Source organism: Calliphora vicina, chromosome 2 (assembly GCF_958450345.1).
Source record: "Calliphora vicina chromosome 2, idCalVici1.1, whole genome shotgun sequence".
In the NCBI taxonomy this organism is placed as follows: Eukaryota; Metazoa; Arthropoda; class Insecta; order Diptera; family Calliphoridae; genus Calliphora; species Calliphora vicina.
This window is the reverse complement of record NC_088781.1, coordinates 75904562-75930203: the sequence shown is the minus strand read 5'-3', so window position 1 is coordinate 75930203 and position 25642 is coordinate 75904562. Positions and strand designations below refer to the sequence as shown.

At 30.7% G+C, this 25642-nt stretch overlaps 1 protein-coding gene across 1 annotated transcript in view; it reads right to left on the bottom strand.

Annotated features, from left to right (window-relative positions):
- LOC135950439 (probable transcriptional regulatory protein Nmul_A2722) overlaps positions 1 to 13280 on the bottom strand; it is a 204340-nt gene extending 191060 nt beyond the window's left edge. The window contains exon 1 of the mRNA XM_065499983.1: positions 12786 to 13280. Coding sequence (XP_065356055.1) covers positions 12786 to 13252 — 467 coding nt within the window. The 5' untranslated portion in view covers positions 13253 to 13280. The remainder of the gene's footprint in view (positions 1 to 12785) is intronic.
- Positions 13281 to 25642: the final 12362 nt, after the last annotated feature.

Here is a 25642-nt window from a genome sequence, read left to right as displayed (position 1 = left end):
TATAAAAGTTATAAAATCGTTTTTAAGACAGTATTCTAAGAAGGAAATTCATCTGAATTTGTCGACTGTCCTTATAACAACACATATCTTAATTCTGAATTAATGTCACTTGTGGTGGCATAGACATATGTATTACACTGGGTTACTTTTATTTTTAGAAACAAACTCTTGTTCTTTTGTTTTCAGTAGGTTTCGCGAACATATTTGGGTGAGCTGATGCTTGATTTTTATATATAAATGCGATTATTTATTCACACGACTACGAATTTATCTGCAAACACGAAAAAATAGTAAATATTTTTATGATTTTTTAATTTTTTAATTTTAAAAATATTGACATTTATATTTTTAACTATATTCGTCGTTAAAATTTATTACCGAGAGATATCGTTAACTTCAAATAGTGAATATTAAATTCGTTAAAGCAACCGATAGTTTTCGTTACTTAACGACATCGGTAGGAAAGTATAAAAAGTTACAGAATTGCGGTACAGGTCTCAAAAATTTTTCCAGCTAAATCCTATCCAAAATAATGCTAAAAAAATGCTAAATGGATTTTTAAATGCCAAAAAAAATGCTAAAATTTGTTTTAATAATGTTATGAAGAAATTCTTCACTATTTGTACCGTTGTTTCTACAAATTATGTTTGATATATTTTTTTATATATTTAGTTGCATTTGGACTTCACAAATAAATTAGTTTAAACAAAAATAATAACTTTTGGCTACATATTAAATACTTCATCAAAGTGGATTCTTCACTTTCTGAGGGCTCTGTTATAATAGTATATATATTTGTATCACATTTTTGGATTAATTCTTTAGTTATTTGAAAATTTTGGCAGCATTTATTCAATCTTTTCAATCCACATCTTATATAGAGGAGTGAATTCATTGTATTTAATATCATTCTATTTCTTATTTTATTTTTTAAAAGATTCATTCCGCCAAATAACCGTTCAAATTCTGCATTACGAAATGGCAAAACTAAAAATTTCATAACAAAATTGGACAATTCCTTGAAGGGATTTTCATTCACAGCATTCATAAACATTCATAAACTTGTATCCAAAACTCAATAGTTGTCTTCTGATTTTGCCCCTCGTATGAAGTTAATTTTTGCCATTGTAATTCTAAAGTTGTAATTTCATCATTTGAAAAATTTATAATTTTTTCTTTGAAATTTTCATATAATTTATTTTTAAACTATTGTCAACAGCAAAAAAGTTAATATTTTAAACTTAAAAAATTTTTTGGTAATCTTCTACAACTGGCATGAAATGTTTAACATTAACACAAACATATGAACAAAGCGATCGAAACGATAAGAAGCAAAAACGAAAGCTCTGAAGAAAATAATAAAAATAAATATATACAAGTGTTTTAAAAATAGAAAAAAGACTATTAAACATTTAAATAACCATAAACATATACGTGGAAGATATATTTTAATAAACAATTTATTTCCTGGTGAATAAAAAAACAAAAAACTAATGCTTAATAATGACTGAGTGCAGTGCATGCAAGTCAGTAATAAGAGGAGAAACGGGAATAAGATGCAATGGTGTATGCGAAAAAATATATCACTGCACCAAGAAATGCTCGGGTATAGATCAATATTCTATCGGGGTGCTGGAATCCAATAACTTTGTACGTTTTATTTGTGAGGATTGCATGCAGTATATAAGAAATGTTGATCTTGTTTTGGGTGAAATTCAAGATGGTGTAAGAATAAATAAACAAAACTTAAAAGAATATAAAAGGGAATTTGAAACATCACTGAGACAAAATGAAAATGAAATCAAACAATTACTGCAGGCAATAGAAAAACGATATGAAGAAAGACTTAAAATAATTGATAATACACAAAAAGCTTGCGAAAAAAACGTATATGAAATTAAAAAACTCTACGGTACTATAAAAGACAATGAAAACAAAAGCCAAGAAATGTGTAACAATATAGAACAAACAAATGTAAGGATGTGTAACGAAATAAAAAAGGTGATAAAAGAAACAAATGTCAAACAAAATAAGTTATCATTCTCTGACGCATTGAAAACCAACATGGCATTGCCAGAAGTGAAAAATCAAGTACCTTTAATAATTAAACCAAAAGAAAAACAAAAAATTGAAAAAACGAAAGACGATTTAAATAAAAAAGTAGATCCGGTAAATTTTAAAATAACAAACATTGAAAATAGGAAAAATGGTACATTAGTGATACAAAGTGAAAATATAGATGAAAGAGAAAAAATAAAAACCGCGATTGAAACCAAAATGAGTGAAAGTTATGACATAAAAGTCCCAAATGAGATCGAAATGTCTATTGTCTTAACTGATATGAGTTTTAAATACGAAGATAGAGATCTGATTGAAAAATTAAAAAAACAAAATCAGATTTTGGAAAACAGCAAGATTGAACTAATTAAAGTGTATGAAATTAAGAGAAATAATAGAACCATATTTAACGCAAAATTAAAAATTGATAGTGAAACATACCCAAAAATAGTATCGGCTCAAAAGCTCAACGTCGGATGGGAGAAATGTAGAGTTTTTGATGGAACAGAAATAATACAATGTTTTAAATGCAAGGGTTTCAATCATAAATCTGTGGACTGTAAAAATGATGAAGTATGTTTTAGATGTAATGGAAACCATAAAACAAAGGAATGTAATAAAGAATATATAAATAAATGCATTAACTGTATCAGAAGTAATAAGAGGCTGAATTTGGGACTTGACGAGAATCATGCAACCATAAGTAAAGAATGTCCGGTGTACCAAAATAAATTAAAGTTAAAAAAGAGAAGAATGGGTTTAATGGATTAACAATTAAAGAGTATACATGGAATTTACACTAACATACAAGGTCTAACTAACAACTTTAATCAGTTGGAAGCAATTGCAAATACGGATAAACTAGATTTTATTATATTAACGGAAACTCATTTAACAGAAAGAGTATATGAAGATGAAATACAATTAGAAGGATATCATTAATTTGCAACATTGTCAAACTCTACGAGAACAGGTGGATTAATCATATATTTCAATAAAGAATGGCAAGTGAACTTATTACAAGAAAGGGTATGTGATTCGAAATACTGGATAAGTGCATACACTGTTAAATACAAGAAAATCTCAATGATAATAGCTGCTGTATATAGATCACCTAGCAGTCAAGATTCAGAATTTTACGAAGTACACTCAAACCTCGTTTTATGCGATTTTTTTTTATGCGAATTTGAATTTATGCGGTTTTTAAATTCACAATTATTTTTTTTTTATTTTAGTCATTACAATTTCTATGTGAAATGGCAACACTGAAAAAATTACGCGCCGGCGCTAGAAAAACTATTTTGAACTTAGAACTCTGTTTTTTATATATATTTGTGGGGAAATACCGTTTTTAATACGAAAAATATTATACATATATTTAAAGAAGTGATATTTTTATATAACTGAAAATTAATAAAACAAATTGGATTTTATTTATTATTTGAGCAATGTAAGTTTATAAAAAAAATACAAAGAGCGTTTTTATGGTAAAAATTGCAACCTTTTTTTAGATACATATTTATAGTTATGGAGAAAAATAAAAAGAGGCAAACGATCTCATTAGAGAAAAAAATCGAAATTTTGGATCGTTTATCAAAAGGAGCGAAATGCACTGCGCTGGGGAAGGAATACAAATTGGGGGAGTCAACAATAAGATCGATTAAAAAAAATGAAGAGAGCATCAGAAAGTCGGTCATTTGTGGAACAAAGTTATCATCCAAAAATACATTTTATTCCAGAGATACGACAATTGAAAAAATGGAATCTTGCATCGCCCTTTGGATTGATGATTTAACAAGGAAAAGAGTACCAATCAGTGGGTACATGATAAAAGAAAAGGCTTTAGTATTTTATGAAAAAATAAAACTGACAGAGGCTTCTACTTCCAAATTTGGTGCAAGCAATGGTTGGCTGACACTATTCTTAAAAAGAACAAATCTACACAATGTGCAGATTAGAGGTGAATCAGCATCAGCCGATGAGGAGGCCTGCGCAAATTATCCCGAGCAATTTAAAAACATTATTGAAAGTGGAGGGTACAGTCCAGAGCAAGTTTTCAATGCTGACGAGACAGGCCTTTTTTGGAAAAAAATGCCAAGTAGGACGTATATTGCAAAATTAGAAAAACAAGCAAGAGGTTTTAAAGCAAGTAAAGAAAGATTAACCCTTTTACTATGTAGCAACGCTTCGGGAGACAAAATGTTAAAACCGCTAGCTATAAATAAATTTTTAAAACCACGAGCTCTTATTGGCAAAGATTTAAAATGTTTGCCTGTTCACTGGATGGCAAACCATAAGGCTTGGGTAACATCCGCCATATTTTCTGAATGGTTCTACAAATGTTTTGTACCTGAAGTTGAATCTTATGCAAAAAAAAAGGACATTGAATTCAAAATTTTGCTTCTTGTAGACAACGCACCTGGACATCCTCATTTGGAACATCCGAACATTCGAATTGAATTTTTGCCCCCCAATACTACCAGCATTCTTCAGCCTCAGGACCAGGGAATTATCTCTACATTTAAAAAACATTACATTAAAAACACATACAAAGTCATTTTGAATAAAATTGAAAAGGAAGACTTAACTTTAAACGAAGCTTGGAAGAAATTTTCTATTTTTGATTGTATACTTCAGGTTGCTTCCGCCATATCAGAAATAAAGCCGAAAACACTTAATGCATGCTGGAAAGCAGTATGGCCAAATTGCGTTGGAAACGGTCATGAAAATGAAATATCTGCTTTAACAAATGAAATTTTAAGCCTAGCTCATCAAATTGGAGGTGAAGGATTTGATTCACTTAACAATCAGGACTTAGAAGAACTACTTGTAGAAGAACCATTGTCTGATGAAGACATTATTAATTTAACAACCAATATTGAAGAAAATCCGTGCGAAAATAATGTTGAGGAAACTGTAGAACCTCTTACTTCCCAAAAAATTTTTCAAATTCTTAACAAAGTGGCTATTCTAGAAAACGAAATTCTTAATATTGACCCCGATACGGAGAGAGCAATAAAGCTCCAACGCGGACTTGGCGATCTTTTTTCAGGATACCAAGAGTTGTATAAACAACTATTAAAAAAGAAATCACAAACATTAGTGACAAAATATTTCCAAATTAAAGAAAAAAATACAGCTCCTGAAAATTCTTCGCCTGAACATATTGAACATATTTCTATTGATGGAGATGATGATATTCCAGATGATAATAATATATCATTTACATCTAGTGATGCAAGCGTTTTAGAATTTTTTAGCAATTCTGATTCTGATTTATAAATCCTAGTTCAATTGCTTTGTAATATAATTTTTATTTTTTAGAAATGTATATATTTTAATCATTATTTGAAATTCGTGTTATTTATTCATTGTTTTCTTTCTTTTGCTTTATTTTTTTATTACTTTAGTGAATTAATAAAATTTTTGTTGATTTTTTATATGCGTTTTTGTATGAGTTTTATTTCTTTAATTTGGATTTATGCGATTTTTTTTAAATGAAAAACCAATTAGTGGTTTTTGTATGGAGCTAGTGTTTTTTTTTATGCGAATTTGAATTATGCGACTTTTTGCGAAACGAATTAATCGCATAAAATGAGGTTTGAGTGTATTCGAGGAAACAATGGAAGAACTAAGTGAAAAAACAAAGGATATAATTGTTGCAGGAGATTTTAATATTGATTGGGCCAAAGAAAGCGCATATAAGAAGAAGTTAGAACAGATCATTAATGATAATGGATTAAAGCAAGTGATAACAGAATATACAAGAATAACACGTAATTCAAGAACAATAATTGACTATGTTATAACAAATAAAATAAATATGAAAGTAAATAATAGTAAAAAAATAAAATATCTGATCACGAAATAATTGAAATCGCAATAAACGATGAGAAAAGAAAACATTCAAATAAAAAAGAGATAGAGTTTTTTAAATACAACAAAAATAGATTTCAAAGAGAAGTGAATGAAATAAATTATGATGAAAGCCAAGATCTGAACAATAATGTAAATATCTTTGATGAAACTATTGAAAACGCAATAAAAATACTATCAGTAAAGAAGACAGTAAATGAGAATAGTTTAAAAAATAAATGGTTTAATAGGCAACTACAACGTTTAAAAAATGAAAAAATAATAAAATATAATATCGCAAAAGCCGAAAACACATATGCAGCATGGAATAACTACAAAATGGCAAGAAACATATATAAAATAAAGCTTGAAAATGAAAAAAATACATATATTAACAGGCATATAAGCAAAACCAAAGATCAAAAAGAAATGTGGAAAAACATTAAAGACTTAGTCCTAAAGAAAAACCGATCTGTGATACAATCTGTGATATTTAACAATATAGAATATAATAACAATTGTGATATAGCGAACCAGTTTAACGAATATTTTGTGAACAGTATTAAGGAAATTAGAGATAATATAGAAAATGTTCAATATTTAAATGAAATACCTGTGATAAATGTTAAATTTAAATTTCGTGCAATATCAAACATAGAACTTAAAAATATGTGTAAAAGCCTAAAAAAGAAACAAGATTTTAAAAATTTAATATTCATATTATCTTAGATAATTGGAATTTAATTGGAGATGTTGTACTGAAAATAGTAAATACATCGTTGGAAACGGGAATTTTTCCAGAAAATTGGAAAACATCAATGGTAACACCAATTGAAAAGGTGGCAAAAACAAATAAATGTGAAGAATTTCGTCCGATAAACGCATTAAAACTATGTGAAAAAATTCTGGAAAAAACTGTTAAGATACAACTAGAAGATTACTTAGAAAAAAATAATATATTATCAAAATATCAAGCCGGGTTTAGAAGAAGTTTTTCGTGTGAAACATCAGTGAATTATGTTATAAATAGATGGAAAAATATTAACAAAAACCACAAAATTATGGCAATTTTTCTCGATTTTAAAAGAGCTTTTGAGACTATAGATAGAAACATTCTAGTGCTAAAACTTTACAAATACGGAATAGAAGATAAAGAACTGAGTTGGTTTGAATCATATTTAACCAACAGAAAGCAAATAACGAAAGTAAACAATATTAAATCGAACGAAATAAATAATGAATATGGGGTTCCACAGGGATCGATCCTAGGAGCTCTACTATTTATTATTTACATAAATGATATGCCAAACGTACTTAACAGATGTGAAATAGTGCTATACGCGGACGATACTCTAATTTTTAATGAATCCGAAAATGAAATACAATGCCAAAACAATCTAATGCAAGACATATTAAATATAAACACCTGGTTGAAAATGAATAAATTAAAACTAAACGAAAATAAGACGAAAATAATGGAAATAAACATGAACAGTAATACAATTTTTAAAATTAATAATAAAATAATAGAGAAAGTGGATAAGATAAAATACTTAGGTTTTATAATAGATAAAAACATTAACTTAAAAGATCATATAGAATATATTTGAAAAAAGATTGGAAAAAAGATTGGTTTTTTTAGGAGAATAAGAAGCAAAATATCGACAATAACTGCTATAAATATATATAATACAATAATCAAACCACATTTTGAATTCGGTTCAACAATCTTGTACACATGCTGCACAAATACACAAATAGAGAGACTACAGAAACTACAAAATAAAGATATGAGAACTATAATTAAATGCAATAGGTTTACATCAATTCAATTTATGCTAGAAACACTAAAATGGCTAAACATCAGACAAAGACTCCAACTAAATACATTAACTTTTATATATAAAATGAAGATAGGAAGTGCTCCAGGATATTTAACAGAACAACTAACATATGTCAACGAAGTACAACCATACAATCTGCGAAATGCCAGCGATTTTAGGATACATAAAGCCACAAATAATGCCATGAAGAGATGCCTATTCTACAAAGGATTACAGTTATTCAACTTATTACCAAGTGATGTAAAAAATGAACGAAACATTAACATATTTAAAAGAAATTGTGTATTTTTTGTGAAAAATAATGTATATCAGAGCCTATAAAAATCTAAAATAATTTTAATCAAATGTTATATAGTTATAAGATAAAGTATTTAAAATACTACTAAATAAATAATAATAATAATAATAAAATAAATAAATAATAAAATTCAATGATGTTAGTGTTGGGTATAACTCATCGTTTTAGGCTAGGTTATTAAGCCATGTGTTTTAACATCTCGAAATGCTGTTAAAACATCATGTTTTAACAGCATTTCGTGTCTGTTGTAGAAGGGTTGTAATATCGTCATTTATTTGTGGTTACAATCAATCAAATTTTAATTGTAACAGGGGTAAAAATGAAAAATAAATTGAAGCTAGAAAATGCTAAACAAATTATTAAAATATGCTAAAAAAAATGCCAAATGCTAAATCGAAAATTTGCAGCTAAATAAAATAAAAAAATGCTAAATCTAGCTGCAAAAATGCCAAAATGGTCACACTGAACATAAATGTATATTTTAAAGGATATTTTAATCAGGGTTTACAATTGCTACTATATTAGCCGTCAATTGCAGTAAATATACATTTTTATCAATCTGCATACTAAAAATATAGTTACTATTATAATTTTGTATAACTCTGCTAATATAAATTTGCTGTTACTATTCATATATTACTATACAAATTGCAATGTTAGTTTGCAATTTCTAGTAGCAGATACAACCAGTTGTCAACTCGTTATTGTAGCACAACAACCAAAATATATGTTCGTGCTATAGCAGCATACACACTTTTTTGCCGAACTAATATTGCGCGTGAGCATTCGTTTTTGTTTTGTTGTGCTAGTAATTTTCTCTGGCAGCAATTTACATTTCTTTGGTTGCTCTGCTAGGGTTGTATTGATATTTCTTGTTTTTTGGCTATTTGGATGCTGCTAGTTATTTTATTGTCAAGTATGTAATACGAAATTACGATTATTCATTAGTGTAAATATTTTTGAATCTAACTGAGATATTGACTTGCATTTTTTTTTGTAAGACCAAAAATATATAAAATATCTAAACAAGAAAAAAAAATGTGGATCAAATTGTTCCTAATATGTATTTGCAATCCTATTAAAATTTAAGTTTTAGAAACTCAATAAATATGTAATATGTAATAAAATCTTTATTTATTAGCAAAACTCAATGAAATTATCAACGTTTTTTTAAATTTGTCATTCCAAATTACAAAGTGTAAAAAAACTTTTCAAAAGGTCAAAAGGAATCCCACAATTCCTAAAAATTTAAGCGAAAATCCCGAAAATGGTATTTTTTACAATTTTAACCATAGGGTCTACATTTCCTTCGGGGCTGGGAAAATACTTTGGGGATAAATGGGGAACACATCAAGGTTTCTAAAGCTGCTTTCCGTTTTTTGATCCCAACTTTGGGATTTTAGAACATGTGGCCCAAAGTTGAAATTTTTATCAAAAAATAGGTCAAATTCCGCAGGACGAAAGGGCAACATGTTCAAAAAATAGGACATGTTTTTTATACCAAAATGTTCTCTGTAAAGCTACCTTACAAAAAAACATAAAATTGTTATATGTTCTTAAAGAAAGTTTTTTTTTAATAAAAAAGAGTTACAAAAGCAGCAAAAATCTACTATTTTTTGAATTCTTAAATTGACAATCGTTTATTTTTGGATCTATAATCGATATTACTCTGAAATATTTTGTATATTACTGATAATTAGTTGTCTAACTAACAAAAAAAAATCGAGCCCGTTCGGTACAAAAGTACGACCTATATTTTTAAAAAAGCGGACCAAGGTATGGCAAAATTTTAAAATTTCAATTTTGAAATACCTATAACTCGAAAAGTATAAGAGATAAATAGCACACGCAAGCATTTTTTTCAAGACATAGGCGAGCGCTTTCTAAACATATAAAACTCTTTGAAATCGAATGGGAAACAAAAAAATGGGACGTGTTTAAAAATTGTGCATGTCGAAGGTACCCTATTCTGAGCCCCCATAGCGCCGCCCCTGGGGCATTTGTAGGGCCCATTTCAATAATTTAAACTCGAATTCTCCTTGGCTACGCCCGCGTCAAAATTTATCCTGATCAGAGCAGCCGTTTAGAAATGGCAGATTTATTTCAAAAAAATTTTGATTCTGCCCAACTGTACATTGGGTGTGTTTACTGATATGTTGTTATGCACTTATCAAGAACAGCAACTGATAGCATCAATTGCAGAAATGTCAATTGTGCTATAGCACAACTACAGAAGTGTGTATTTTTGCTAGAAAAGTTTGCCAGCACAACAAAATAAAATGAATGGAGTGCAATATTAGCACGACAAAAAACTGTGTGTGCTACTAAAGCACGAACATATATTTTGGTGGATATGTAATAGATTGTGTTTGCTACTAAAAATTGCAGACTAGCATTGCAATTTTAATAGTAATACGAACGAACAGTATGAATATTTATATTAGCTGATTGTGATGAAATGAGATAATTTCATATTTATTGCATAGTCAAATGTAAGAAATATGTTGCTAGAGCTGAATATCGCAACCCTGATTTTAATATTTAATATGGCCATCTTTGGCTTTTACGACAAACTGCATCCTTTTCGGCATACTATTATTTAAATTTGTTAAAATAAATGATTCTATTTTGCTCCATTCCTCATTAACCGCCCATAGCTCTTCAAGATTTTGTGGCACTGGATTTCTCATAATTTTTTTTTTCAAAATATTCCACAAATTTTCGATCGGATTTAAATTAGAATATGGGGTACAATCTAAGCACTTAATATTATGATCCTTAAGCCATTTCATGGTCACCTTGGCCTTATGTTTCGGGTCATTATCTTGCATAAATACCGTATCGCCTGGTTCACAACCAAAAACTTCCAACTAGGCAGATATGAGTCACTTAAAATGTCTATATAATGCTCTGCTTTCATTATACCTTTTATTTGCCTAAGTATTCCTAATTTTTCACCCTGAAAACAACCCCATAACATTAGGGATCCTCCACCATATTTTAATGTGTTTTGAATATTATTTGATGTAATGCCTATTTTTGGGTTATACCAGAACCAAATGCGACCGTCGGAACATAATCTATTTATTTTTGTTTCGTCGGACCATGTTACAAGTTTCCACTGCTCTGGAGTCCAATTGACATGATCTTTTGCAAACTTTAAACGATTAGCCCTGTGTTTTGCTGATATAAGCGGCTTCTTAATTTTGGTTTTAGCCTTCATACCGCATTCCTTGAGGCATCTACGTACAGTTTGATGGGATACGTTTATTTAAAGGGACTCCTTAATTTCCTTATTGACCTGTACAGCGTTATCAACAGCTCCTGATACGACAAGGCGTCTCACCAATCTCTTCGTGTGGCAATTCAATTTTTGTTTTCGCCCACCATTATTTTTTTTAATAAAACACGCCAAGTTTTTTTCGAAGTTTGGATACAAATCCAATAGAAATACTATGTTTTTCGGTAATTTCGCGTACTGATTTGCCATTTAAAATTTCATTCATTTCATTAATCATTCATGAGAAATTTATAAGGGGCGAAAATTCAAAAAATTAAATTTTTGTGAACAGTTGTGGAAGTCACTGTACATATTTCGATATTTTAGTGTGAAGAGTGAAATATTTTAAATTTTTATTTTTACATTTCTCTCTTCTTGGCCTATAAATTCTAAAATAGTATGGGTCGTTTATCGATGGCAGCCGAAATAGAAGGCAATAAAACTGACAACTTTGTTTAGTTCGTTTGTCAACCATTATACCACAATAGTTACTATTATCAGTAAAAAATTTTAATTCTTCTATTGTAACCTGAACAGGTTTTTACTCTGATTTTTTGTGTCTTTTTTGATTATAAATAAGCGATCTCGTTCGTCCCCTGGTGGCTATAAGCATACTTTGTGACATGAGTGCTGAACACTGATGTAAAACCATCATAAGAAAATGTTGTGCAGACTTAAAGTTAAATTAAAGTAGAATTTGTTGTATTTCTAAGATTATATGAATGAAATTTAATATATACATATTTATATTATTTTTCAAATATGTACTGATTATAATTCGAACTTTACGTTTATAAAAAGGTATGGAAGAGAAACATTTTCTTGCTCCGAAATGTTTCATACCAAATATTGCATTTTGTTTTTGTCCATACGTATTATGAATCGGAAGTTTATTATGGAAGATATTTACATTTTTAATTGAGTTACAAAACACGGTATAAATCAAGATCAGCGAAACAGCTTGCCTTTTTATAATTTCTTTGGTGTTGATATCTCTCATAATTAGAAGCACAGAAACGTTAATATTTTTGCCTGCTCTCTCTTAGTTTAAGAGTTATATGAATTTAAAGTCAATACATATAATAGTACATTTCTCATATATTTGGAAAACAAACTGATCGTTATGGGTATCATTGAATAGTGCTTCACAATACCTTTAATATGATATATAATATGGTGCAGTTTATTAATATTGTGAACCAAAAATTCCTTTTTGATTTTATATGACAGTACTTCAGAAAATTTTGATATACAGAAGAAGTGATTTTAGCGAAGCCGGTGTTCAATAAACCCCAGAGTTAAAAGTCCCTTCACCCGGCCGAAGGCCGGCAATACAGAAAATGTGATTAACAGAAAAAAAAATTATGAAAATATAAACTGTTACGGGGATCTTGATTTGTTCCCAAAACACAATGCTTTAATATATATGTATACAATTTCTCAAACTTACCCTGATTTTCTTAGTACTGTAGCCATATCCATTTTTACACCCGGGTAATTGTCTGTATATATAATACACACCGCAAAAACCTTTTGCTTGTATCGCAAATCCAATTTATATCTTTTTAATATATCTTTACTCTGCTTACATTTTTGTATACTATTTTGAATGGAGGCCATGGGCATATTCTTTCGAAGTGCTTCATCAATAATGCTCTTTAATTGTGAATTTAGAGAAGGATCCGCACTTCCACCGTCCTGAATTGCAAGCCTTATCTGACGAGAAATTTTTGTAAAAAGTGTAGCTTTTTGTCCGTCTTTAGCAGCTTTAATATGACGAATATTCGCCCATTTAGAATGTCCAGCCAAAAGAGCATATTTAGCAGTGGAGACGTTCTTTACCGGCAATAAATGTCCTATATTTAACGTCTTTAATTTCAAGAAATTACCGCTACAAATCCTAACTATTGACAACATGTTTCGCAATTAAATTCGCCCTACGAAGTGTTTTATATATGTAACAGGCAAGGCCAAAGTAAATTAATAAAGTAGCGACAGTACTACAACAAATACAACATTTACAAAAACCACAAGCAATTTTGTTTTTGGTTTAAGGTCTGAGCTGTCAAAGTTGCCTGTTGTTGGTTTTGCTTTTGGGCTTGTTGTATTTTTCGCCACAACAACCACAAGTGAATTGACAGTTCAGACTGAATAAAAAAAATTGTCAGCTGTTCTACTGAGTCTACTTTATTAATTTACTTTGAGGCAAGGCAAGGCGCAAGGCGTATTTAACAAGGTGACAGCAGTGGCGAATTGAAATAAATACAGGCGAATTCACTTATTTTTTATATATAGAGTTTGACATACGGACGTACGGGCGAATATTTTTTATATATGCAGTTTGACATTTGTGCGAGCTATTTCTATAATCAGCTGTGCTGCCGATGGCACCTTATTAAATGCACCTTGGCAAGGCGTATTTAACAAGGTGACAGCAGTGGCGAATTGAAATAAATACAGGCGAATTCACTTATTTTTTATATATAGAGTTTGACATACGGGCGTACGGGCAGATATTTTTTATATATGTAGTTTGACATTTGTGCGTGCTATTTCTATAATCAGCTGTGCTGCCGATGGCACTTTATTAAATGCACCTTGAGGCAAGGTAAGTTTATATACCAGGTGGTTTCGATTCTACAACAAGTACAACATTTACAAAAACCACTTGCAATTTGGTTTTTGTTTACGTTGTTTGATCTGTCAAAGTCTACCTCAAGGCGTATTTAACAAGGTGACAGCAGTGGCGAATTGAAATAAATACAGGCGAATTCACTTATTTTTTATATATAGAGTTTGACATACGGACGTACGGGCGAATATTTTTTATATATGTAGTTTGACATTTGTGCGAGCTATTTCTATAATCAGCTGTGCTGCCGATGGCACCTTATTAAATGCACCTTGGTCTACCTTTTGTTTCTTTTACACTGAAGCCACACGATCAAGTTTTTCTTGATAGTCTTTTACATATACTGTTTGTCAAAATTTATAAAAATTGAAAGCGGTGACGTAGGCAGCACGCAACTTGAAAACAATTTTAGTACAAATTGGACATACAAATGTAATCAGCTGTTTTCTTGAATGAAAAATTGAACACCAACTTGAATGTGAAATTGAATGCAAGTTCGTTTCAATTCTTAAAAGTGTGAGTGTATTAGTAAAAAAGTGTGAGTGTATTAAAACTTGAAAGGCAAAACTTGATCGTGTAACCCCCAAGTTAAGCAAAGTATCAAGGTGCATTTAATAAGGTGCCATCGGCAGCACAGCTGATTATAGAAATAGCACGCACAAATGTCAAACTACATATATAAAAAATATTCGCCCGTACGACCGTATGTCAAACTCTATATCAAAGTAAATTAATAAAGTAGACTCAGTAGAACAGCTGACTATTTTTTTTACTTTGGTCTGAACTGTCAATTTACTTGTGGTTGTTGTGGCGAAAAATACAACAAGCCCAAAAGCAAAAACAACAACAGGCGACTTTGACAGCTCAGACCTTAAACCAAAAACAAAATTGCTTGTGGTTTTTGTAAATGTTGTATTTGTTGTAGTACTGTCGCTACTTTATTAATTTACTTTGCTCTATATATATAAAATAAGTGAATTCGCCTGTATTTATTTCAATTCGCCACTGCTGTCACCTTAAATACGCCTTGCAAAGTATATTGCCCCCGAGAAGTTAACAAACTCTGGCCCAAAGTAAATTAATAAAGTAGCGACAGTACTACAACAAATACAACATTTACAAAAACCACAAGCAATTTTGTGTTTTGTTTAAGGTCTGAGCAAAGTAAATTAATAAAGTAGCGACAGTACTACAACAAATACAACATTTACAAAAACCACAAGCAATTTTGTTTTTGGTTTAAGGTCTGAGCTGTCAAAGTTGCCTGTTGTTGTTTTTGCTTTTGGGCTTGTTGTATTTTTCGCCACAACAACCACAAGTGAATTGACAGTTCAGACCAAAGTAAAAAAAATAGTCAGCTGTTCTACTGAGTCTACTTTATTAATTTACTTTGGGTCTGAGCCAGGGCACATTTAGAAAGGTGACTGCGATGAAACAGCTGATTATTTTTTTTATTCAGTTTGAATTGTCAATTCACTTGTGGTTGTTGTGGCGAAAAATACAACAAACCCAAAAGCAAAAACAACAACAGGCAACTTTGACAGTTCACCTACTTTTTAACAAAAACAAAGTACCTGTTGTTTTTGTATTGTTGTAGTGATGCAGTCACCTTTCTAAGTGTGCCCTGGTCTGAGCTGTCAAAGTTGCCTGTTGTTGTTTTTGCTTTTGGGCTTGTTGTATTTTTCGCCACAACAACCACAAGTGAATGCTCTGGCCAAGGCGAATTTATATACAAGGTGGCAAGGCGTATTTAACAAGGTGACAGCAGTGGCGAATTGAAATACATACAGGCGAATTCACTTATTTTTATACCCTTCAGCTTCGTGAGAAGGGTATATATAAGTTTGTCATTCCGTTTGTAATTTCTACATTTTTCATTTCCGACCCTATAAAGTATATATATTCTGGATCCTTATAGATAGCGGAGTCGATTAAGCCATGTCCGTCTGTCTGTCTGTCTGTCTGTCTGTCTGTCTGTCTGTCTGTCTGTCTGTCTGTCTGTCCGTCTGTCTGTCTGTTGAAATCAGTTTTCTGAAGACCCCAGATATCTTCGGGATCCAAATCTTCAATAATTCTGTCAGACATGCTTTCGAGAATTTTGCTATTTAAAATCAGCAAAATCGGTCCACAAATGGCTGAGATATGAGGAAAAAACCAAGACAACCTCGATTTTTGACCTATTTTTTTACCTATATCTGGATTACTAAGACATTAATATAGACAATATGGATATCTAATGATAGATATTTCAAAGACATTTGCAACGATGTAGATAAGACCATAGAAAGTTGGACCTATAATGGGTCAAAATCGGGAAAAAAATTTTGAACCAGATTTTTTTTTTTAAAAAAAAAAAAATTAAAAAACAAAAAAAAATTTTTTAAAATTTAAAAAAAAAAAAAAAAATTTAAAATTTAAAAAAAAAAATTTTTAAATTTAAAAAAAAAAAATTTTAATTTAAAAAAAAAAAATTTTAATTTAAAAAAAAAAAATTTTAATTTAAAAAAAAAAAAATTAAAATAACAATCGAAAAATTTTTTTTTTCCAAAAAATTCAAAAAACAACTGGAAAAAAAATTAAATTTGTTTACCTAAAAATATTTAAAATTTTGAAGTATAATTTGGTGAAGGGTATTTAAGATTCGGCACAGCCGAATATAGCACTCTTACTTGTTTATATATAGAGTTTGACATTCGGGCGTACGGGCGAATATTTTTTATATATGAAGTTTGACATTTGTGCGTGCTATTTCTATAATCAGCTGTGCTGCCGATGGCACCTTATTAAATGCACCTTGCAAGGTGGTGTCCAAGGCGTATTAACAAGGTGAGTGCGTCCCGGCAACAAATACAACAATGCAAAAACAACAGGCAATTTGTTTTTGTTAAAATGTACGGTAAATGTCAAAATCAAGGCGAATTAAAATATTACTATGTTATTTACAATAACAAATGTAAACAAAACCACAGCGAATTAAGAAACAGCTGATTTTATGCACTCACCTTTTTAATACGCATTGGTGGTGTCGGTGGCGAATTCAGGAAAATACGAGCGAATTCATTCATTTTTTATATATGGAGTTTGACATTCAAAACCACTCTCTCATTGCTTCGAACAAAGTAAATAAATAAAGTAGCGACAGTACTACAATAAATACAACCACCCCTATCGGCAATAACATGTGAAATTTTGTTCCCATGAAATATTCATTTCCCTCGAAGGGAAAATTGCTATCGGCAATATCAAGATGAACTTTACATTCACAATAGTTGATTTTGTTCGTAACAGCTGTTTATTGTTTACAAAATTCCATCTAAAAATTTCACAACAAGGGGAATTTTTTCACGTGAACAAAGTTGATGATCGAAAAAAGGAAAAGGGAAAATATTTCATGTGAAATATTGATTCGCGATAGGGGTGAACATTTACAAAAACCACAAGCAATACCAAGGTATATTAATTATAAGGTAGTGTCATCGGCGAATTCAGAATACCGAGCGAATTGGTTATATTTTTTTTATATGTAGTTTGACATTGTGCCTGCATTTGAAGGCGAATTGGCTGTCAGGGAAAAATGTCAAAAACAGCTCACAAATAAATCAAAGTGAATTTTTGTTAAACAAAAAATGTTTATAAATTTGAATCTGTTTGTAATTTAATTTGATGTTTTTAAAAATAAAACTAATCTCGTGTAGTATTATTATTGTTTTTAAAACATAAACGAATTTAACAGCAAAACAATGTTTGACATTTATACTGCACTACGGCGAAAAATGAACATAGTAGCAAAAAACGATCAGCTGTTCTGATAACACTACCTTATAATTAATATACCTTGGATACCACCAGGGCACATTTAGAAAGGTGACTGCGATGAAACAGCTGATAATTTTTTTTATTCAGTTTGAATTGTCAATTCACTTGTGGTTGTTGTGGCGAAAAATACAACAAACCCAAAAGCAAAAACAACAACAGGCAACTTTGACAGTTCACCTACTTTTTAACAAAAACAAAGTACCTGTTGTTTTTGTATTGTTGTAGTGATGCAGTCACTAAGTGTGCCCTGGCTCACCCCTTAAACCAAAAACAAAATTGCTTGTGGTTTTTGTAAATGTTGTATTTGTTGTAGTACTGTCGCTACCAAAGTAAATTAATAAAGTAGACTCAGTAGAACAGCTGACTCAAAGTAAATTAATAAAGTAGACTCAGTAGAACAGCTGACTATTTTTTTTAAACCAAACACAAAATTGCTTGTGGTTTTTGTAAATGTTGTATTTGTTGTAGTACTGTCGCTACTTTATTAATTTACTTTGGTCGCTACCAAGGCGTATTTAACAAGGTGACAGCATTGGCGAATTGAAATAAATACAGGCGAATTCACTTATTTTTTATATATAGAGTTTGACATACGGACGTACGGGCGAATATTTTTTATATATGTAGTTTGACATTTGTGCGTACTATTTCTATAATCAGCTGTGCTGCCGATGGCACCTTATTAAATGCACCTTGGTCGCTACTTTATTAATTTACTTTGGTCCAAGGCGAATTCATATAAGGTGACCTCATCCCTACAACAAGTACAACAATACAAAAACAACATACATTTTGTTTTTGATTTCTTGCCCAATCTGTCAAAAAAACAGCTGTGTATAAAGCAAGGCGAATTTAATAATAAACTGGAATTTAACAACAAACCAGTGAAAGATTTATATTTATTTTTATTTATTGTTTTATTTCTTGTGGAGAATGGTAATATTATCGATGAAGAGTTCAAACGCGTGGTGAACAAAAGAAATTTAATATTAAACAGCGGAAACATCGAATTTAAAATCTATGATTTCTTAGCATTTCGCCAAATGTTACTCGGAAATATGAAAGAACAAAGTCAAAAATATGTCAGTGGTCAGAGTGGTGGACGAGATTTTGGAGTTTCTAGTGACAAATTTATAGAATCATCGGGTATTGAATGAAGTAAAAGTGCTGTTCACGTTGTTGATAGACCTTCAACTTCAGCAGTGGCCCAACAACAAAGCAGCAAAGGCGTTCAAAACCTAAAATAAACGGTATGGAGCCGATATGTCGACGGCCAATGCTGTGCCGGAATTGGCTCAATGTAATTTAGCCAGAAGCTCTATGCATGTCTCACGCCAGCAACGAAAGGAGCGTCGTGACAAATCCGCCAGAGGAAAAACAACTAGAAGCTTTCGTATTCTAATCGAAAGAAAACTTATTCATGCACATAAATGTGTAGTTAGGAAAACCAAAATCGGTTTTCTTTAGCTTAGAATGCCAACGTAATCTTTCATTCGATATTGTGAAACAGGTTATTAAAATTTCGGGAGTGTGCCTTATATGGGAGCTATGACTAATTATGGACCGATCGTTAAAAAATTTGGTGACATGGCTTTTGTATATATGTAGGTATATACTTATTTGAATACCAACATTTTTAAGAATTTATTGGGTAAGTGTTCCTAAGTTCGGCATGAATCAGTAGTCGGCATTTTTGAGTTAAAAGGTTAATAAATAAGAATAACGACAATTTTATACAAAATTAAGATTTAACTTTAATTTAACATACACTCATTTATCTTTAAAATTCCGACATTAGGAGAAAGGATACCGACTTTAGGCACAAATCATACCTAATACCATGTTCCCACTCATAAGGATACCACCTTAAAAACGGAAAAAACGTTAAACTGCTGACTACTTGTTAAACTGATTTACGGAACAGGGCCATATATGGGAGCTATAACTATTTATGTACCGATCATCACAAAATTTGGTATGGTTATCTGAATAATTAAGTAATTTATTAGGGCTAGGAGAAATAATGGTCCGATTACAACAAAATTCAATAGGCTTCGTCCTTAGGTCAATATAATAGCTTGTGCTATGGACGGACGAACGGACACCGCTTAATCGACTGAAAGTTATCATGAACATATATGTATACTTTAAAGTGGGTGTCTAACTTACTCTTGAATTTCTCCCATATAAGGTTCCGCATTTGGTAAGAGGTTAATTCCGCCTCCAACCTTCACCATACTGGAAGCCAAAAAGTGTTTGGAACAAATACGGGAGTGTGGCGAGAGATTTACTCGGCAACTTTCAATCCACTTCTTCCGACTTAGTTCATCTTTAGGTACGCGGAACAAAGTTCCACTTCCCTTTGGATATTTAAATTTACAATAAGTGCACACACGCATATTTTAAAATTGATTTTATTATTATTAATATCACTTTTTAAACTTTATGCTTTTTCTCACTTTTTAAATTTTTTGGCGCGCACTAGAAAGTAAACAACAAGCCAACAATTTTGACAGTTTGGGCAAAACAGCTGATGATCAGCTGGGCTAATGAGGTCACCTTATATGAATTCGCCTTGCTTTGGTCGCTACCAAGGCGAATTTATACAAGGTGGAGTCAGTCAAACAGCTGATAATTTTTTTTTTCGCTTTTTGGTTCTAACAGTTGTCAAAGCTAGTTTTTATATTTAAATATCTACATATTCTAATCGTATTAACAAAATATTTATTTTTTAAATAAATAAGTAAAGCCCTCACTATACAATTATCTACACTACATTAAGTTTTAATATTTATTTGTTTAATTTTTCATTTTTGTTTTTTGACGTTTGTTAAGACCAATTGTTGTATTTGTAGAACTGATAGCACCTTGTATGAATTCGCCTTGGTCGCTACCAAGGTGCATTTAATAAGGTGCCATCGGCAGCACAGCTGATTATAGAAATAGCACGCACAAATGTCAAACTACATATATAAAAAATATCCGCCCGTACGCCCGTATGTCAAACTCTATATATAAAAAATAAGTGAATTCGCCTGTATTTATTTCAATTCGCCACTGCTGTCACCTTGTTAAATACGCCTTGGTCGCTACTTTATTAATTTACTTTGGTTTTACTCATTTTGAAGAGAGTAAATAAAAAAACTCTCTGAGAATAATTTGCAGCAGAGAAAATTTAGTGCAAGGCGTATTTAACAAGGTGGCAGCAGTGGCGAATTGAAATAAATACAGGCGAATTCACTTATTTTTTATATATAGAGTTTGACATACGGACGTACGGGCGAATATTTTTTATATATGTAGTTTGACATTTGTGCGAGCTATTTCTATAATCAGCTGTGCTGCCGATGGCACCTTATTAAATGCACCTTGATTTAGTGTTTTCTGCCATGGCGAATTTATACAAGGTGGAGTCAGCTTGTTTGGTTCTATGAACTGTCAAAGCTTGTTTTTATACTTCAATATCTATATATTCTAAGCTAATTAACAAAATATTTATATTTTGCATAAATAAGTAAAGCCCTCGCTATTCAATTATCTACACTATATTTAGTTTTAATACATATTTGTTTAATTTTTAATTTCTGTTTTTTGACATTTGTAAAGACCATTTGTTGTTTTTGTAGAACTACCACCACCTTGTATAAATTCGACTTGGTTTTCTGCTTTACAGACTGAATTTTCAGTGCTGCCAAGTTTAAATACACACATTACTACTGAATTTTTATATTTATGAATTAACAGTGAATGCCTGTTCTTCTTCATTTTTGTGCATGGGAGAGTATTTTCGGCCTCTAACAAACTTTTATACATTTTCTAACTTTACAGTCATTTTAACGAAATTTTTAATTTATTTAATAATTTATTTAAAATGATAATAAAAAATTAAATAAATTACATTTTTATATTAAAAAATGTTTATGTTAGAAAACACTCATGTTATGTATGCTTCAAAAGCAAATAACGTTTATACAAAAAAATCACTCAAACCAATTTTTAGCATATTGTTTAAAAATGGAGCATTGTGTCAAAATTTGGAAAACAGGGAGTGATAGAGAAAGTTCTTGGCCACAATCCCCCATACCAGGTTTTTTCCTGTACGGATAGGTGTTCGAACAAATTTTTCAAAAAACTGTTTTTTGAAAAATCACTCAAACTATTTGGGGACATATAGGGCAAAAATGGTTATTTGTGCCAAAATTTGGAAAACGGGACATGATAGGGCATGTTCTTGGCTACATTCCCCCATACTTGGTTTTATCCTGTACGGATAGGTGTTCGAACAAATTTTTCAAAAAACTATTTTTTGAAAAATCACTCAAACCACTTTTTGGCCTATTGGTTAAAAATGGTTATTTGTGATAAAATTTGGAAAACGGGGCGTGATAGAGGAAGGTCTTGGCTACATTTCCCCATACTTGGTTTTTTCCTGTACGGATAGGTGTTCGAACAAATTTGGGGACATATAGGGCAAGAATGGTTATTTGTGCCAAAATTTGGAAAACGGGACGTGATAGGGCATGGTCTTGGCTACATTCTTTCTTTTTTCCTGTACTGTCCCGTTTCAAACCAAGATTTCAAGAATTCTCAAAATTTATTTTTGTTTTCCCCCAGCAAGCAACGGAGATTGCCAGATTATTTGAATTCTTTTGGTGTTATTTTCGCTATTACTACCACACTGGCAACTTTGGTAATTGTGCACGGCTAAGGCTCGTCGGGCTTGGGCGGTGGTACGTTGGAGTAATAGAGAAAACGACAAGATATAAAATTTTGTACCAGTGTTTCTAAAAATGAAATATTCGCCTACCATTATTATACCCTTCCCTAATCCATGATAGCTATTAAAATTCTAAAGGCTACCCCTTTAATGCATCACCACTCGATACCTACCTTTATAGCCTGTTTAAATTCTTAGCAACATATATTTAATTTCAATCGAAAATTCAAAGATATATATTAAAATATTATTTTTTTATAGTTTTAAAAAAAAATTACAATTCAGGTGACTTAAGCCATTAGGCTAACCAAACTATTCCCTAAGTTCGAACTATTTGTTAACAATATTAACTGGACCTGCCATTTAATTATTTATATATATTTAAATTGTTGATATTAAAAGTATTCTTAAATAAGATGATGAAATAATGATATAATACTGTAATATATTTATAAAATGTATATATATAATTGATATCTAATTTTATGCTTGAAAGAATATAGTGTTTGTGTCTCTGCTGTTTACAAAATTTTATCTCGAGATTCTGTTCTTTCAAGTTTAAATTTAGATAAGTATATCTTGTAAATTAATGAGAGTCTTAATAGGTAATAAAATAATTTAAAATTTATGGAAAATCAGATAAATATAGAAACAATCAAGTATATTTTAGAATCGCTTAGGTATATTTGATGGAAAATTATATAAATGTTAGGACAAATCGAGTAATTTTTATGAAAATCTAAATAAATGTTACGACAAATCAGGTAATTTTAAATATGTTCAACGATTTTATAGAATTTTAAGAAAATTTATGTCTTTTAAATCAAAACTTTTCATAAACGTTCTTAAAAATCCGTAAGATCTTTGTGTAGTCTAATCTTGTTGTTATATATTTTAATTTTGAAAGTGTCTCCAATACTTCCCTTGATTAAGATCTTCTCTAAATCAAAAGTAGTACTGAGTCTACTACAGACTCACTTTTGGCTTGTATGCCCAAAACATACGTGGAAAAAATCAATAAGTGTGTGTTTTTTTTTTAAAGGCTAAAAAAAACTTACAAAAAAACTTTATTTAAAATTCAAAAAAAAAATATTTGCTAAAATCCCAAAAATTAATAAATCTACCGACTACACTACAAATTACTTATCTGAATGGTGGTTGTGGTCTTTACTGTAGAGCTGGCTATGGATGAATGATGAATTTTTATATTTGGATGTAGATGTCGCTATTGTTGTATGTTGATATATTATTGTAGATGTTACTGATGAGGATGAAGAATTCCAAAAAAAAATGGTGCACAAAAATTTAATATTATTGATGTATATGCTATTGAAATTGATGAAATCTGTATATGCTGTTGAAATTGATGAAATCTGTATATTGTTGAAATTGATGAAATCTGTATATTGTTGAAATTGATGATGACTTCTGTTATGGTTGCTGATTGAAAAATTCTATGTTATGAAGATGGTGACAATTATGTATGTGTATTGATGAAATTTGTTAAAGATGTTGGTTGAAAAATTCGATGTTATGAAAATGATGACAATAATTTATATTGATGAAATTTGTGTGTTGATAAAATTGATGAAATTTATATATTGATGATCGAAAAATTCTATGTTATGGGGATGTTGACAATTGTGTATTGATGAAATTTGTAAATTGGTTGGTCGAAAAATTCTATGTTATGAAAATGGTGTTTATTTAGAATTGTAGTAGTTGGAAGATTATTAAAATTTAAAGGCTTTGTTGTTATGCCACTGAAGTTGGAATGGTGGTACAAATGTGCTCTGGTGTATTCATTGATGTAAAAGTACTGCGATGATGAATGTACTGATGTTAAACTTCTTGGCTGATGTGTGTCTCAACAAAAAAGGCTGATGCGCCGGTGTTTTTCGATTCAAAGGGACTGTTGACAAAGTTTCGAAGGGTGTTGCTGCAAATTTGTTAGCTGGTGTTGCGATTTTGAATATTCCCTGTACGCCTTTGAATATTTTATTTCAACTGATGGTGGTGATACTGCAGCACATGTTTTGTCATTTGATGGCATATTGGCATTCGTTTTTCTTCTTACTTTTTCAGCGACAGATGGATCTAGCAGCTGTATTCGTTGTTATCGACGTAACAGATTCCAGTGGCTATGAAAATTGTTAGCCACACGACAAATTCCAGTGCTGACGTCTGCTTACAATTTCCCCTTTGAAAATCAGACACACATGCAGCACCTTTAATGATTTAAAATTTTCATTCCATAAGAACATCGAACAAACTTCATTAACTTTGGCTTTACCAAAGGTTTTTTATGTACGTGGTTTACCAATTCCCTCCCCGGTGATACTGCACTTCTATACATATATCCGACGAACAAAATTTTAAAAAATCGAAAAAACCTTATAAAAAGTTTAAAATGTTTTTATTAAATAATATAGAACTCTAAAATTTGTCCATTGAATCAAAATTTTATTTAAATCGAAACAAAATGAAAAAAATTATTAAGCTAACAAAAACCGAGTGGTCACCCGGGTGGGTATTGATAAAGCGAAGGTTAAAGCACTTATTAGATTGTCTACTTACATTTTTTTACACCACGCTGAATTTAAAAGTAAATTCCAATATGATTTCTGCGGCTGAATTTTTCAACCTTCCAACTCCTGCCAGTGATCAAACGAAAAAGAAGGAAGTTAGCCATTTTTGAAAATGGCTCCTTTTCATATATTGGTAACTGCCAAGTCGAGTTTTTTCGCTTTTTGGTTCTAACAGCTGTCAAAGCATGTTTTTATATATCTATATATTCTAAGCTTATTAACAAAAAATGTATTGTTTACATAAATAATTAAATTATCTACACTATATTAAGTTTTCATTTTGGTTTTTTGACATTTGTTAAGACCAATCGTTGTTTTTGTAACACCACCTTGTATGAATTCGCCTTGGTAACTGTAGGGTTCTATAACTGAAACAAAAAGTCGACTTTTCGCACTTTCGACTTTTTTCGTTTTTTAAAAGGTCGACTTTTCGAACTTTCCACTTTTGGTAATTTATAAAAGTCGACTTTTCCAACTTTCGACTTTTTAGTTAAATCGATTTTTTTTCGACTTTTCGACTTTTTTAGACTATTTTCGACTTTCCGACTATTTTC